The sequence below is a fragment of the Scylla paramamosain genome, chromosome 41 (genome assembly GCF_035594125.1).
Source record: "Scylla paramamosain isolate STU-SP2022 chromosome 41, ASM3559412v1, whole genome shotgun sequence".
NCBI classification, from domain to species: Eukaryota; Metazoa; Arthropoda; class Malacostraca; order Decapoda; family Portunidae; genus Scylla; species Scylla paramamosain.
Genome location: NC_087191.1, coordinates 5,789,313 through 5,806,390, shown reverse-complemented (window position 1 = coordinate 5,806,390; position 17,078 = coordinate 5,789,313). Strand labels below are relative to the sequence as shown.

General features: G+C 39.9%; 1 protein-coding gene across 4 annotated transcripts in view; it reads left to right on the top strand.

Annotated features, from left to right (window-relative positions):
• LOC135092865 (antimicrobial protein 1) overlaps positions 1–14,696 on the top strand; it is a 70,856-nt gene extending 56,160 nt beyond the window's left edge. For all 4 annotated transcript variants that reach the window (XM_063991612.1, XM_063991613.1, XM_063991611.1 and 1 more), the window contains exons 2-4: positions 12,683–12,893; positions 13,947–14,077; positions 14,306–14,696. In XM_063991612.1, coding sequence (XP_063847682.1) covers positions 12,763–12,893; positions 13,947–14,077; positions 14,306–14,424 — 381 coding nt within the window. In that variant the 5' untranslated portion in view covers positions 12,683–12,762 and the 3' untranslated portion in view covers positions 14,425–14,696. The remainder of the gene's footprint in view (positions 1–12,682; positions 12,894–13,946; positions 14,078–14,305) is intronic.
• Positions 14,697–17,078: the final 2,382 nt, after the last annotated feature.

The window sequence follows — 17,078 nt, the reverse complement described above, 5'->3', positions numbered from 1 at the left end:
TACCACTTGATAACCGAACAACAGATCACTACTGCGCTTCAGATAGTGTGCGGTAATAAAACACTACATTTTATATCTAAATTTCTACCTACTTTGTGATAAACACAAATTTAAAGCCTACTTTTAAAGTCAGCATATTTGTATATAAATAAAAGTCTATTTTAATGTTAAGACAGTCATGTCACCATTTTCCAGTGATAATGGAGTTTAGTGTTGCTCGGCAGGTTATCAGGCAAAGACGTCCACTGGGGAATGGCCATCTACTACGTTACGCCAGCTGTGTGTTGACGGGATTGGAGATGCAGCGGTGGAGCTGGTCGATATCTGGATTACTGTGTTGATCTTGTGGACAAGACAAAATAATTAAGTTTCTGTCAGTATCACTATATATTGGCATGAATATCCGTCATTGTTTGGAAAAAAAAAAAAACCTAGGACACAACTGGTTCTCAAATAGTGTGGTGGATAAAAGGCATAGACTCAGGCCTGGTTCACACTTGGCCGTTTTTACGGATTCCGTACTGAATGGAGGAGTTCACTGCCGTCTCCGTATTCATTGTTTGTCAACATGGACGCGCGGAGAAGAGACCTCCTCGACAAGGAATTTTGTATATTTCTTGCCACCTTGCTGTTCGAAGCTGGCGAAGAGGCCAGAGAAGTGGAGAAGAGTGTCATTTATTGCAGAGTAAAGAAATAAAAGTAACCAAACGCTAGTGAATCCTACAAGACACTGTGGAGGCAGTAGTGTCTGCTGTATCAATGCACAGTGTGGTGGAGAGGGAGGTTATACTAGTATTTTTTTCGGTTGCCTGGTTGTCAGTTATTAGTACACTGTCATTACCATAGTTATCCAGTGAGGCTTGTTGCTCTTCTGTAGTTTGCTAGACTAAAACCTGTCGAGTCCATTCATGTACTTTTATTTACATAGCTTTGTGATGTTGCTGCACCTCTCGCTGGGACCAAGATCACTCCCCTTTTTCCACGACTAGTGTAAAAATATTTAATTTACAATATAGCATGAATACATTTCAAAGCTGTAATTCAATAACATTTCATCATATACTTGAATATCAAACCTAGGACATTAAAAATAACATTACGTGCAACACTGTGCCTGTCTCTCCGTACAAAGTTAAACTCGATTCATATCTTCCGCTCGATGGCGTCCGTTCCAGAGGAGGCAGAAACGGAGCCCGGTTCCCACTACAGTAACTCGAACGGAAATGATGGTGATGTCATTGTTGGACGGTGTACGAAGACGGAATCCGTAAAAAAAGCGAACTAGTGTGAACCAGGCCTCAGTAATGAGGTTGTTAGTGTTGATTCATTAGAAAACTTTAAAAGATTAGACAAATTTATGGATGAGGATGACCGGCGAAAATAGGTAGGTATGCCATGTATAGGAACTGCCACGTGTAGGTCTGATGGATTCTTACAACTTCTATTATTTTCTTATGTTTTTATGTTTGTATGTCTATTTCTTATTCTTGGTACACATTGTAGAAATATCCTTTAACCGGTGAACTCTTTTCATGAATATAAATGATGAAATAGGGACATCATTTTTCTTACCCTTTCATTGATTCCGGACAAATCTGCCATCCCTTACCGCTCACCTTCCACCCCTCGACGACCATGTCCAGTTTAATATTGACGCAACAGTTCAAGGACGGGATTGCGCTGCCATGTCTTCTTCCATCTCCGTAATGACCGACAAGAAGTTTAAACACTACGTGTTCTGCTGTTGTGGATTCTTTCAGTTTAAACATGATGCTAATGTAAATGCTTGAAGATTTTGAAACAATGTCAACCAACATATCGAAATGTACAATAATGATAAGAAGTTATTGCCTTTGTAGCATGATGGACATTGTGTCACATCACTACGATAAAGCAATGCAGGGTTTCACCATGAGGCGTTGAGTGTGACTACGTATTGAGATAATAAGGGCAGTTTCTCGGACCGAAAGTATTCTATCACACATGTACATATATGCTGTGAATCAGGAGATATAAAGACTGGTCACTATGCAAGATATGCAACACTGTGGTGCTGAAAAAGAGGCTGAAGACAGTCAGTTAGAAGAGAAGAATTAATAAAATGAAATGCTTTTGATTTCACCATGTCTAAAAGAGCGGTATATGAAGCGTACTCAATACATGGAAGGTTAAGGACCCTGTACAGGGCAGCTAGGTGGATAAGAAAACTGGCGGAGACGATTCTTTACGCCTAACTCGATAGAAAGTGTTTTAGCTAGAGATAAAATGTAAATTTTCAGTTTAAATTCTTAGAAAAGTAAAGACAAAGTTTTCAATGTAGAAGGGGACAGTTGAGTGTCAAAGTTATCTGGAAGGTGGTGTCGATTTGATAAATGGGGGAATTGACTTTGTGAGACATTGGACAATATCAAATTTGTTCTGCCACAATCAGAAGGATTGTGCAGAAGCAGGCAGTAGGCACCTACAGAAACAATAATTACTCCCAGTGAGGTCTAAAGCACTGGACCAAGGGGTGTTGTGAACTTATCATTAAACGTTTTCCTTTGTGTCTCACAACACAAGGCGGCAGTCAGAGCCTGCCCTGTAAAGACAACTCTCTTCCTCCACTCAAAACTACAAGCACCTAGTAACACACACACCCTTCACTCAAAAATAAAAAATTATCATGGCGATTTCTACACCAGCCTCGGAGTCCCCATCTGGGGAGGGGACCACAAATGTCCCCAGGTCAGACTGCCCTTCTGAGAACGACCCTAAGTGTCTTGACATCCCCCTCAACTTTTTCTTTATTAAATTCTACAACATTCGCGGTCTAAGATCTAATTCTCAATCCGTAGAACACCACGTCTCCTCTTCTAACCCTCATCTTTTCCTCATCGAAACTCAGGTGTGTGAAGCAATTGACATAAGCCCCTTTTCGGTTCCATCTTTCTTTCTCTATCCTCATTTTCAGTCCAAAGCTGGATGTTACGTTTATGTGCGCAACGGCTAAACCTGCTCTCATGCCCACGCTCTTGAATCTTCCGAGTTTTCCATCATCTGGCTACGACTACAGAGTCATTCTCAAACTAAAAATATCTGTGCTGTTTACCTTTTGCAGAGATCTCCATTCTTGGAAACTTCAGTGTTCACCACCAGCTTTGAATTTCCTCTCCCTTCACTGACCATCCTGGTGAACTAGCCTTCAACTTTGCTATCCTCCACGACCTAGAACAATTGGTGCAACACCCTACTCGTATTCCTGACCGTCTTGGAGATACGCCCAACATTCTTAACCTTTTCCTGACCTCTAATCCTTCTGCTTATGCTGTCACCCTTTCTTCCCCGTTGGGCTCCTCTGATCACAGTCTCATATCTGTATCTTGTCCTATCGCTCCAATCGCTCCTCAGGATCTCCCTAAGCGAAGGTCCCTCTCGCGTTTTGCCTCTGCTAGTTGCAGGGACCTGAGGAGGTATTTTGCTGATTTTCCTTGGAATGACTACTGCTTCTGTGACAGAGACCTGTCTTTGTGTGCCGAGCGAATAACAGAGTTGATAGTGTCTAGCACAGAGGCGTACATTCCTCACTCTTTTACTAGACCTAAACCTTCCAAACCTTTGTTTAACACAACTTGTTCTCGTGCTATACATGATAGAGAGGTGGCCCACAAAAAGTACTTAAGCCTTCCATCAACAGAATCTCATGCACTTTATATTTCTGCCGGGAACTATGCCAAGTCTTTTCTCCAACTAGCCAAAAACTCCTTCATTAACAGGAAGTGTCAGAATCTTTCAAGATCTAACTCCCCCTGGTGACTTTTGGCATCTAGCCAAAAATATTTCCAATAACTTTGCTTCTTCTTCTTTCCCTCCTAATTTCAACTAGATGACACCACTCGCATGAAATCTATCTCTAAAGCTGAACTCTTTGCTCAAATATTTGCTAAAAACTCTACCTCTGACTACTTCATGCTGTCTATTAAAATTCTTCGCAATGATGTTTTCCGTGCCCTCGCTGGCCTAAACCTTCGGAAGGCTTATGGACCTGATGGCGTCCCTCCTATTGTTATCCGAAACTATGCCTCCGTGCTCGCACCTTGCCTAGTCAAAACTCTTTCAGCTCTGTCTGTCAACATCTACCTTTCCTTCTTGCTGGTAGTTTGCCTACATTCAGCCTGTTCCTAAAAAAAAGGATGATCGTTCTAATCCCTCAAACTACCGTCCTATTGCTTTAATGTTCTGCTTATCTAAAGTTTTTCAATCTATCCTCAACAGGAAGATTCTTAAACATCTATCACTTCACAACCTCTGATCGCCAGTACAGGGTTCCGTCAAGGCCGCTCTATTGATGATTTTCTGGCTTTCCTTACTGAGTCTTGGTCATCCTGTTTGGTGAAACTTTTGATGTTGCCTTAGATATATCAAAAGCTTTTGATAGAGTCTGGCACAAAGCTTTGATTTCCAAATTACCCTCCTACGACTGCTATCCTTCTCTGTGTAACTTCATCACAAGTTTCCTTTTTGACTGTTCTATTGTTGTTGTCTGTTGTTGTTGTTCTATTGTTGTTGACGGTCACTGTTCTTCTCCTAAATATGTTGACTGTGGTGTTCCTCAGGGTTCTCTCCTGTCACCCACTCTCTTCTTATGATTCATCAATGACCTTCTAAACGTAACTTCTTGTCCTGTCAACTTCTACGGTGATTATACCACCGTGCATTTTTCCACGTCTTTTCATAGACGTCCAACCCTTCAGGAAGTAAGCATTTCATGCAGGGAAGCCACAGAACGCCCGAGTTCTGATCTCTCTAAAATTTCCGATTGGGCAGAGTAAACTTGGTATTGTTCAATGCCTCAAAAACTCACTCAGAAAATTTAAAAAATTATCCCCTCTTCTTCAATGATACTCAACTGTCTCCCTCTTCTACACTGAATATCCTCGGTCTGTTCTGTGCTTATAATCTGAACTGGAAACTTCACATCTCATCTCTAGTTGAAACAGCTTCTATGAAGTTAGGTGTTCTGAGACGTCTCCGCCAGTCCCCCCCCCCAACCTCCCCAGCTGCTAACTCTGTACAAGGGCTTTATCCGTCCATGTAAGCTTCACACTCATACCGCTCTTCTAGACAGGGTGGAATCAAAAGCTTTCCGTCTCATCAACTCCTCACCTCTAACTGACTGTCTTCAGCCTCTCTCTTATCGCCGCAATGTCGCATCTCTAGCTGTCTTCTACCGATATTTTCATGCCAACTGCTCTTCTGATCTTGCTAATTGCATGCCTCCTCTCCTCCCGCGGTCTCTCTCTGTATTTCCATTTCCTATGACTTGAATTCCTTCAAGATGGAAGTTTCAAGACACTTATCCTTCAAATTTTGACTACCGCTTTGGACCTTTTTCTGGGACTGGCATCTCAGTGAGCATTTTTTTTTTTTTTTGTATTTTTGTAGCCCCTGGCCAGTGTCCCTCATACACACAAAAAAAGAAAAGAAAGAAAGAAATTTTAGAGAGTTCTGAAGTCAGACGATCTGTGATTTCCTTGCGTGAGCTGTATACTTCTTGAAGAGTTGAAGAGTTTTCCACGTCTATGAAATGACGTGGAAAAGTGCAGAATGGTAACATCAGCACATGGATGGATAGGACAAGAAGTTTGGCTTAGAAGATCATTAATGAATAGTAGGAAGAGAGGACAGGACAGGAGTATTTTTTAACGGTCTTCACCCACGAAAACATGCAGGAAATGCCGAATAGTGAGCAGACGTTTAGAGCAAAAGAGAATGAGAAGCTGACAGATATTACCATAAATAAGGAGATTGTGGAACAGGAGATAGATAGGCTGAAAAAAGGACCAGATGAAATATATCTCAGAGTACTTAAGGAATGCAAAAAGGTTATTAGTGAAACATTAATTTCTCTCTTTAGGAAATCAATTGAGTCAGGTGAGGTACCGATAATGTGGAGGCAGGCGAACGTAGTACCCATCTTTAAGAAAGGAGATAAAACTTTAATGTCTAATTATAGACCTACCAGCTTAATTTCTGTCGTAGGTAAAATAATGGAGTCAATAATAGCGAAGAACATTAGGGAGCATTTAGACAAGCATAACTTGATAAATCAGTCACAGTATGGCTTCAGGAAGGGAAGTCTTGCCTGACGAACTCGTTAAGTTTGTACAGAAAGGTTTAAGAGACGGCAGATAAAAGTGATAGTTTTGATATCCTATATCTGGATTTTAGTAAAGCGTTTGACAAGGTACTCGAGCAGAGGCTACTGAGAAAGGTTAGATGAAAAGGTTTTAGACTGGAAGAGGTCGTGGCTAAGCGATAGGCGACAGAGAGTTGTAATAAATGGCTCTAAATCCGAATGGGGTCAAGTAATTAGTGGGGTGCCACTGGGATCAGTATTAGGAACATTGTTGTTTTTAATACATATCAATGACAATAATTAGATTAGAATCGGATGCCATCGCCTTACAGGCAAATTTGGATAAGATGAACGAATGGACTGACAGATGGTAAATGCAGTTTAATATCAACAGATGTAAAGTACTTAGCGTAGGTATAGGAAACCCACACAGTAGGAATACAATAAACAACGAAGCTTTTTTTAGATTCAGTGTACGAAAAACAATTTGGTGTTACTGTTAGCTCTGAACTACGTCTAAGAAAACAACCAGAAACAGGGTAAATAGGGTATTAGGATTCATCTTTAGAAGTGTTAAAAGTAAAAGTCCCAAAATAAAATTAAAGTTGTATTTGGCGCTGGTCTAACCTCATCTAGACTATGCTATGCAGTTCTGATCCCCATATTACAGGAAAGATATAGGTCTATTAGAATCAGTACAAAGGCGAATGAATAAAAGGATAGAGGGGATGAGGAGTATTCGTTATGAAGCGAGATTGAAGAGAGATTTAGAGAGACGTAAGTTAAGAGGGGACCTAATAGAAGTCTTTAAGTGGTATAAGGGTTACAACAAGGGGGACGTCAGCAAATTTCTTATGATCAGTAACCAGGATAGAACAAGAAATAACGGGTTCAGCTTGACAAATTTAGGTTTAAAAAAAAAATAGAAAGGAATTGGTTCTGAAATAAAGTGGTAGATGAATGGAACGGACTTAGTAATGAAGTTATTAGTGTTCAGTTGTTAGGGAACTTTAAGAGAAGATTAGACAGATTTATGGATGAGGATGATAGGTAGAAACAGGTAAGTATATTTCATACAGGGACTGCCACGTGTAGGCCTGATGGCTTCTTGTAGCTTTCTTAAGAATATAAGAACATATAACTAATGTAACGTATGTATGTAAGCTGCCTCCATCGTGGACAACACAAGAAGCGGAGTTGAACCAACGTCTACAAGCTTCGGGATTAGAGAAACTATGTGGAATGTTTGCCACCAGCTCTAAAGTCCTCCCACAAACAGAGCAGGCGCGCGGGAGAATGGTTATAAGAATGCGCTGTAATTCAGTGTCTTTTATGATTAATGTGTGACGTATTCCTGTAGTGTAATTTTAGAATGAGGTTGAACCAAGTACATTTGATGGTTTTAGGTAACTCAAGACTATTAAAAGTAATAATATTGGTGTAGGAACTATATTTTTTGTATGTGCTGCACAGAAATTATATTATAGCATTCTAGTTCCTTAAATAGACGTGCCTGCGAGTATTTCAGCAGGACCCCAGACACAATAACACACCTCGACTGCTTCAATCTACTCTGCGAAACTATAGTGACATACAGAAAGGTAAGGTGCATTTAACGTCACCATGGCAGATGCAACCCTGAAACTGAAAGGTTTAAGTTAACTCTGGCGATGCACATGTAGTTGAGAACGTGAATCGTGGAAGACAAACACAGAAAACTGATTCAGGAAAACGCTGAAGTCGATACCAGCAACTTAATAATAAGAACTGGCGACGCAATTTCGATGGAAGGACACCAGCAACCATCAGTAAGCTAGGGATTGCAATGAGGGTCCCCACGATGTCAGCTTCGTCCGCACAGCAGCTGAACAATCTTCGTTCCACCAAGGGACCGGATGTTTAGGAAAACCGCCAGACATCTTACGGACGGATCGGGATACACCAGAATGTAATATATTAGTGAAATGTGTCGCAGCCTCTTTAGAACTATGAAAGTTAGCCAGTGAACGATCAGATGAAGTGAGTTTTGTAAAAAAGTGCCAATCAGCCATATCTAGACGCCGACGGGGAATACGAGACCTTGGTTCAGATTCTGCCGATTCCATTATTATGGGAAAGTGGTCGCTAGCATACAAATCTGGTAAAACTTGTTAATTAAAATTTGAGAGAGCAGTAGGAGAGCTGAGGGAAACATATAAGTATATAAGTATAAGTATCAGTTTGACTATAGAAATGCGTTGTGTCCCCCTGAATTTAAAAACCCCAACTCCTCATCCTGTATAAAAGAAGCAAGTAAAACAATTCTGGGGATGATTGTGCTGTCATCTCACAGCGGATGGCGAAATACAAGAAGAAATATAGTGAGAAGTAGGGACTTGCACGAGGCGGTTATTATCGCTCCTTTCGATGGGAACACCAGGTGGAACACACACACACACACACACACACACACACACACACACACACTACATACAGTGAGCGGACAGTTTAAGGAAATTTTGACTGCAACGGCCTGTAGTGTTTACAATTCAAGACAAATGTAAGATATATCAATGCGAACCAGAATTAAGTTCCGCCGTGGTGGTCCTGCCCGAAATAAAAAAATAGAATAAATTGCACAATATCCGGAAGGAGCAGGAGGAACTGCATCACTTGCAGAACCAGAAACATGAGATCGAGTACCTAGTGCAGTGATAGAAATCCGCCCACGGTTCTTTGAAACTCGTGAAGAGACATGAAGAAGAGGATTCTTCGATATAGATGGAGTGGTATCGCTCCTGGAGGAAGAGATATGAAGATGTGCTGAGAAATCCCCAATCTCCATATCGTATGTAGATGAATCAGTTTATTTATGTCCAGCTCAGGGCCACATGATGCTTCCAAATTAATTTTTCAAGGGTGAACGCCCGTTGAGTCAAGGGACTCAGCAGATCCTCTGGAACGCTTTCGCTGTGTCTGTTGTAGCTTAAAAACCTTCGGAGGTGTTGTTGGTTGAGAGACCATGGCGACATGGATTCCCCTGTAAAAGGAGTATGTGATGACGTTGCTAAAGATGCTGTGGACAGCTTTGATGGTTGAGAGAGGCGAGAAGGTGCTACAATTTATTAGATGTAGCAGTGGAAGAATAAGATTGGAGGGAGGAGGTGTATGTCTTTGCACCACCATCCTTCTATCTAAAAAGGACTTCCTGCTTAGCACTACCAAGATTAATGAATTGAGAATTAGCTAAATGTTTTGCTAAAGACGGTCCTCTTGCATTCTTGAGGACACAACGGTGAACTGTTTATGCAGTAAAAGTAATAAGATTCAGATTCACATTCAGGACTAGGGTGTAAATCAGAGAAAGAGCAGTGACCTCACCGGGGACGATTTGTACTGTACAGTTAACATTGTAAAGGACGGTCGATAAAAAGACTTTAATTGGAGGGAAAGATAACAAATCTTTTTTTACGATCAGGGAGATACGAACCATAGAAAGTGAGCATGATCATGTTACTATTTCTTCTAATCTTTGCCACTCGTTGAACATTATCAGGAAGTAGATGAAGGATGTCATCTGAGAATTCATACACGTCCTGGTTGTAGATACACGCTTTTCATCCATTAAACGTTGATGTGGTTTGATGGATTTAAACATCCCATCAGAAGGACAAGGGAGGAGACCACAAATGTCCCCAGGTCGGACTACTTTCTGGTATTGATCCTAAGTGTCTTGACACCCCCCTCAACTTTTTCTTCATTAACTTCTGCAACATTCCATGTCTTAGATCTAATTTTCAATCTGTAAAACACCATCTCTCCTCTACTAATTCTCATCTTCTTTTCTTCACTGAGACATAGGTGTCTGAGGCAACTGACAATAGCCCTTTTTCTTTTCTCTCTTACTTTCTCTATCCTCATTTTCAAGCCAAAGTTGGATGTTGCGTCTACGTGCGCAATGACGTAACCTGCTCTGGTGCCCACGCACTTCAATCTCCCGAGTTTTCTACCATCTAACTTCGACTACAGAGTCACTCTCAAACTAAATTTCTCTGTGCTGTATACCTCTCACCTAACTCCTCTGACTATAAAAAATTCTTTGACTAACATCCAAAGTGGAGCACATTCTGACTCTCTTCCCTTTTCTAGAGATCTCTATTCTTGGAGACTTCAATGTTTATCACCAATTTTGGCTTTTCTCTTTCTTCACTGACCATCCTGGCGAACTAGCCTTTAACTTTGCTATCCTCCACGATCTAGAGGAAATGGAATAACACCCTACTCGTATTCCTTTCCATCTTGGATAAACGCCCAACATTCTTAACATGTTTCTAAACTCTAATCTTTTAGCTTATGCTGTTACCCTATTTCCTTTGGGCTCCTTCGATCACAATTTCATATCTGTATTTTTTTTTTCTATCCCTCCAATCCCTTCTCAGCGGAGGTGCCTCTGGAGTTTTGCCTCTGATAGTTGGGGGAACCTGCGGAGGTATTTTGCTGATTTTCCTTGGAATGACTACTGCTTCTATGTCAGAGACCCGTCTCTGTGTGCCGAGGACAGAACAGAAGTGATAGTGTCTGGCATGGAGTACATTCCTCACTCTTTTTCTCGACCCAAATCTTCCAAACCTTGGTTTAACACAGCCAGTTTTCATGCTATTTATGATAGAAAAGTGGCCCACAAAAGATACTTGAGCCTTCCATCACCAGAATCTCATGCGCTTTATATGTCTGGCCTGAATCATGCCAATTCTGTTCTCCAACTAGCCAAAAAACTCCTTCATTCATAGAAAGTATCAACATCTTTCAAGATCTAACTCCCCTCATGACTTCTGGCACCTAGCCAAAAACATCTCCAATAACTTTGCTTCTTCTTCTTTTCCTCCTTTATTTTTAACCAGATGGCACCACTCCTATCAAATCTATCTCTAAAGCTGAACACCTCGCTCAAACTTTTGCTAAAACTTCTACTTCGGATGATTTAGAGCTTGTTCCTCCTTCTCCTCTACTCTGACTACTTCATGCTACCTATTAAAATTCTTCGCAATGATGTTTTCCATGCCCTCGTTGGTCTAAACCCTCGGAAGTCTTATGGACCTGATGGGGTCCTTCCTATTGTTCTCCGAAACTGCGCCTCCGTGCTTGCAACTTGCCTAGTCAAACTCTTTCAGCTCTCTCTTTCAACATCTAGCTTTCCATCTTGCTGGAAGTTTGCCTGCAGTCAGCCCATTTCTAAAAAGGGTAACCGTTCTAATTCCTGAACCTACCGTCCTATTGCTTTAATTTCCTGCCTATCTAAAGAGTTCCGTTAAGGCCTCTCTACCGGTGATCTTCTGGCTTTCTTTACTGAGTCTTCGTTATTCTCTTTTAGAAATTTATTTTGTCTCAGACATATCTAAAGGTTTTGATATAGTCTGGCACAAAGCTTTGATTTCCAAACTACCGTCCTATGGCTTTTATCCTTCTCTCGGTAACTTCATCTCGAGTTTCTTTCTGACCATTCTATTGCCGCTGTGGTAGACGGTCACTGTTCTTCTCTTAAATCCATTATCAGTGGTGTTCCTCAGGGTTCTGTCCTGTCACCCACTATCTTCCTATTATTCATCAATGATCTTCTGAACCAAACTTCTTGTCCTATCTACTCCTACGTTGATGATACCATCCTGCACTTATCCAAGTCTTTTCGTAAACGTCCAACCCTTCAGGAAGTAAACATTTCACGCAGGGAAGCCACAGAACGCCTGACTTCTGATCTCTCAAAAATTTCTGACTGGGACAGAGGTCAATGCCTCAAAATCTCAATTCCTCCATCTATCAATTCGACACAGCTCTCCAGACAACTATCTTCTCTTTTTGAATGGCACTCAACTGTCCCTCTTTCCTACAGTGAACATCCTCGGTCTGTCCTTTACTGAACTGGAAACTTCATATTTCATCTCTAGCTAAAACAGCTTCTATGAAGTTATACGTTCTGAGGCGTTTCCGCACACAGACACACACACACACACACACACACACACACACACACACACACACACACACACACACACACACACACACACATATATATATATATATATATATATATATATATATATATATATATATATATATATATATATATATATATATATATATATATATATATATATATATATATGGTACATAATGCAGTTCTAGTGGTAATAATTATAATAAAGTACGTTCATGCTACTTGTACTACATTTACAAACACCACCACCACCACCAAGACCAACAACAAGAATAACAACAAGATCAACAGCTACCACTATTACGTACAATCACAACAACAAAAACAATAACAACAACAACAACTATAACTACTGCTACTACTTCTACTACTACTACTACTACTACTACTACTACAACTATTCTACTACTACTACTACTACTACTACTACTACTACTACTACTACTACTACTACTAGTACTATTATCTGCTACAGCTATTTTTATTACTGGTTGTACAACGATATCATTCCTAATATATGTACTGATGTACGTTAATTACCAAGAATTGCGAGAGTGGCACCTTCTGCATGAGGAACCCGGTCTTTTTTTAAGGCGAGGCAGCCTGATAGTCAACACACACACCAGCAACATCCACCACTACCACAACATCCACTCGCCTCCAGACCCTCACAATGCGTTCATCCCTCCTGCTCGGCCTTACAGTGGTCTTGCTGCTGGGCGTCACCGTGCCTCCATGCATGGCAGGCCAGGCTCTCAACAAACTTATGCCTAAAATCGTCAGCGCCATAATTTATATGATCGGGTAAGTTGAAGCTCCTTTATAAGTTTGTAGTAACTAAAGTTTAAACCTTTGAACTCAAGTTATGTGTATGTAGTTATATAAAGAACGAAGAATATGTACGAAGAATATCTACGAAGGGTATCTCATGCATAGTTCTTTGGAAAAGATGAGAAAAAAAGACCTGGAAACATGCAAACATGCAAAAAAATGTTGGCCAAAACAGATTTTCAGAGCAGATGATAATGATAAGTTGATAGATATTTCCACGACTAATGAGACAGTGGATGATAGATACTTTCATGACTGAAACAGTGGAACAAATGGATAGGCTGTAAAGTTTAAGTCCCCATGACAAAATTAAATATATCCCAGGCTAATGAAAGAATACAAAAATGTAATTAATGAATCGTTAGTTAACATAAATAGGAGTGAACCTGGTGTCGTGGAGGAAAATGTAGTGTCCATCTTTAACAAAGAAGATAAATATTTAACCAATGAATTATTTTGAGGAGTTTTAGGAATCTTTTAGACAAGCATAGGTTGATAAATTCATAGCATGATTTCACAGTGGGAAGATATGCATTTGTGGTAAAGTTTATGAAGAGGTAGATAATCGTGATAGTTATGGTATAATATGCATAGACTTAAGTAAGGCGTTCGACAAGGTACCCCCATATAAGACTCTTGAACAAGGTTAAGGGGCATGGGATGGAAGGTAAAGTGATAGGATCATGGCAAGTAATTAGCGGAGTGCAACAGTGATAAATTATGGGACCATTCTTATTTCCGATTTACATTGATGATCTATATAATGGGATTAGTAGCGATGCTAGTTAATTTGCTGACGTCACAAAGTATGTTTCATGCAAAGACTGCAATGTGTGGGACAAACGGCATCTTCAAGCTTTCACTACTTTTTACTTATTTATTTATTTATCTATTTATTTGTGTGTGTGTATATGTGTGTCCTCTGATTTTTTTCTAAATGTTATGAACAAAAACTAGCTGAACACGAGAGACTGGCAAAGGTATCAGATACGTAGTGATACTAACATACAGGCGTTTGTGATTCAGGCAGCCGAACGCAGGTGTCACTTTCCTGGGCCACCAATGTCTGGTGGAGTCGACAAGGCAGCCAGACGGTTTCTACACCGCAAAAATGTGGTGTACTTCATGGACTTCTGATAATCCTATTGTTGGGGAAGGTGACAAAATCGTTACGTTTCAACAATATATATATATATATATATATATATATATATATATATATATATATATATATATATATATATATATATATATATATATATATATATATATATATATATATATATATATATATATATATATATATATATACTCACACATACATGATACTTACACATTCATATATTGTGTGCACTCATTCACCTGCCTCTGTATCACTCCCGCAGGAAGAAGCCGGGTTGAACTTGAGGCGCTTAAGGGTTCCATCAGAAATTTTGTCCAGACTGCATCCGATTACAAGAAGTTCACCATAGAGGAAGTCGAGGACTGGATTGCTTCTTACTAAGACGCTCACTTGACGTGCTTTCCGAGTCCATCAAGGTTGCTTTGGTGAAGCCACCAGTATTAGTTTGATCATAGAGGACAAACACTAACTCAGATTCATCTTCACTAAATCTGATAATGAAACACATTTTTTTAGTAATTTATTTGTTACACTTTTCTGTGAAGCAAGTGCTGCTCGTAAGAAATCTCAAAATTTACACTTTTTTCTTTAATATCCTTGTTATCAATAATTATTTGGAACAAGTTCCTTCTACCAGGTATACAAATGTTATTTTTGCTGTAATGATAATAAGAGTAATAAGAAGAAGAACAATAAGAATAGGTAATAATAATAATAATAATAATAATAATAATAATAATAATAATAATAAGAAGAAGAAGAAGAAGAAGAAGAAAAAGAAGAAAAGATGATGAAGAATATTCTATACTTGTTATATTATTATAATTATATTTTTGTTACAAAAATATAATTATAATAATAATAATAATAAGAAGAAGAAGAAGAAGAAGAAAAAGAAGAAGAAAAAGAAGAAGAAGAAGAAAATAAGAACAAGAATAAATAATAAATGATAAGAAGAATACGAATAAAAAAATTTTTTTTTCGTGAACTTTGACTTTCAGAGTTTTTTTTCAGTTTTCACTATGGCACATCTTTCTTCCTTTCTTTTTTTTTTTATCGTTCAACTGATATGCACTATGTATGGGAGTGCATTGACAAAAAATAGTAACTTTACAAGTAAAGAATTAAATTATTTTTAAGCATGAAGGTGCTAATGTGAATGGAGGAAATTACAGATGGCTTGTGCCTCTCACGAAAATATGCTAAATGCGTAGCATGGAAGACAGTAAAACATGTGATGCTGTAATGTGAGAAGCATGAAAAGATAGCAGAAAAAAGTCATCATGGAAATTCTAACTGAAATAGACAGTAACAAGAAAAAAAGGGTAAAAAAAAAAGAAGAGGCAGGGATTGTATTGTATTGATGCTGGAATTGTGCAAAAAAGAAAAACATTTAGAAGGATGTCTGATGCAGGGAATGAGTTCCTAATGAGAGTGTGATGCGCTAGATTTATTATTTTTTTTTTTCTTGTTCTTCTTACAAGATTTGCCGTTATAAAGCCATGAGTAATGCCAAGACACCTGCAGCATTAACATCAAGATTGCCATTAGTAACAACATCTATTTTTTTTTTCTTTTGACAAGGAAGTCTATGTTACATGTTTAATGTAAGGCTTTCATTCATATTTTAGGAGGAGGCAGCAGACACCTGCCGAAACGATAATTACTCCCAGTGAGGTCTAAAGCACTGTTCAGGGGGTGTCTCACAACACAATGGGGCAGTCACAGCCTGCCCTCTAAAGACAACTCTCTTCCTCCACACAAAACTACAAGCACCTAATAACACACACACCCTTCACTCAAAAATATTAAAATCATCATGGCGACACCTACACCAGCCTCGGAGTCCACATCTGGGGAGGGGACCATAAATGTCCCCAGTTCGGACTGCCTTTCTGTCGACGACCCTAAGTGTCTTGACACCCCCCCTCAACTTTTTCTTCATTAACTTCTGCAACATTCGCGGTCTAAGATCTAATTTTCAATCTGTAGAACACCACCTCTCCTCTTCTAAACCTCATCTTCTTTTCCTCACTGAAACTCAGGTGTCTGAGGCAACTGACAGTAGCCCCTTTTCTGTTCCCTCCTACTTTCTCTATCCTCATTTTCGATCCAAATCTGGATACTGCGTTTATGTGCGCAATGACTTAACCTGCTCTCGTGCCCACGCTCTTGAATCTTCCGAGTTTTCCATCATCTGGCTACGACTACAGAGTCACTCTCATACTAAATTTATCTGTGCTGTATACCTCTCACCTAACTCCTCTGACTATGAGAAATTCTTTGACTACTTAACTTCCAAAGTGGAGCACATTCTGACCCTCTTCCCTTTTGCAGAGATCTCCATTCTTGGAGACTTCAATGTTCACCACCAGCTTTGGCTTTCCTCTCCCTTCACTGACCATCCTGGTGAACTAGCCTACAACTTTCCTATCCTCCATGACCTAGAGCAATTGGTGCAACAGCATACTCGTATTCCTGACCGTCTTGGAGATACGCCCAACATTCTTGACCTTTTCCTGACCTCTAATCCTTCTGCTTATGCTGTCACCCTTTCTTCTCCATTGGGCTCCTCCGATCACAATCTCATATCTTTATCTTGTCCTATCGCTCCAATCCCTCCTCAGGATCCCGCTAAGCGAAGGTGCCTCTGGCGTTTTGCCTCTGCTAGTTGGGGGGACCTGAGGAGGTATTTTGCTGATTTTCCTTGGAAGGACTACTGCTTCCGTGTCAGAGACCCGTCTTTGTGTGCTGAGCGCATAACAGGGGTGATAGTGTCTGGAATGGAGGCGTACATTCCTCACTCTTTTTGTCGTCCTAAACCTTCTAAACTTTGGTTTAACACAGCTTGTTTTCGTGCTATTCATGATAGAGAGGTGGCCCACAAAAGCCTTCAATCACAAGAATCTCATGCACTTTATATTTCTGCCCGGAAACATGCCAAGTCTGTTCTCCAACTAGCCAAAAACTCTTTCATTAACAGAAAATGTCAAAACCTTTCAAGATCTAACTCCCCGCGTGATTTCTGGCATCTA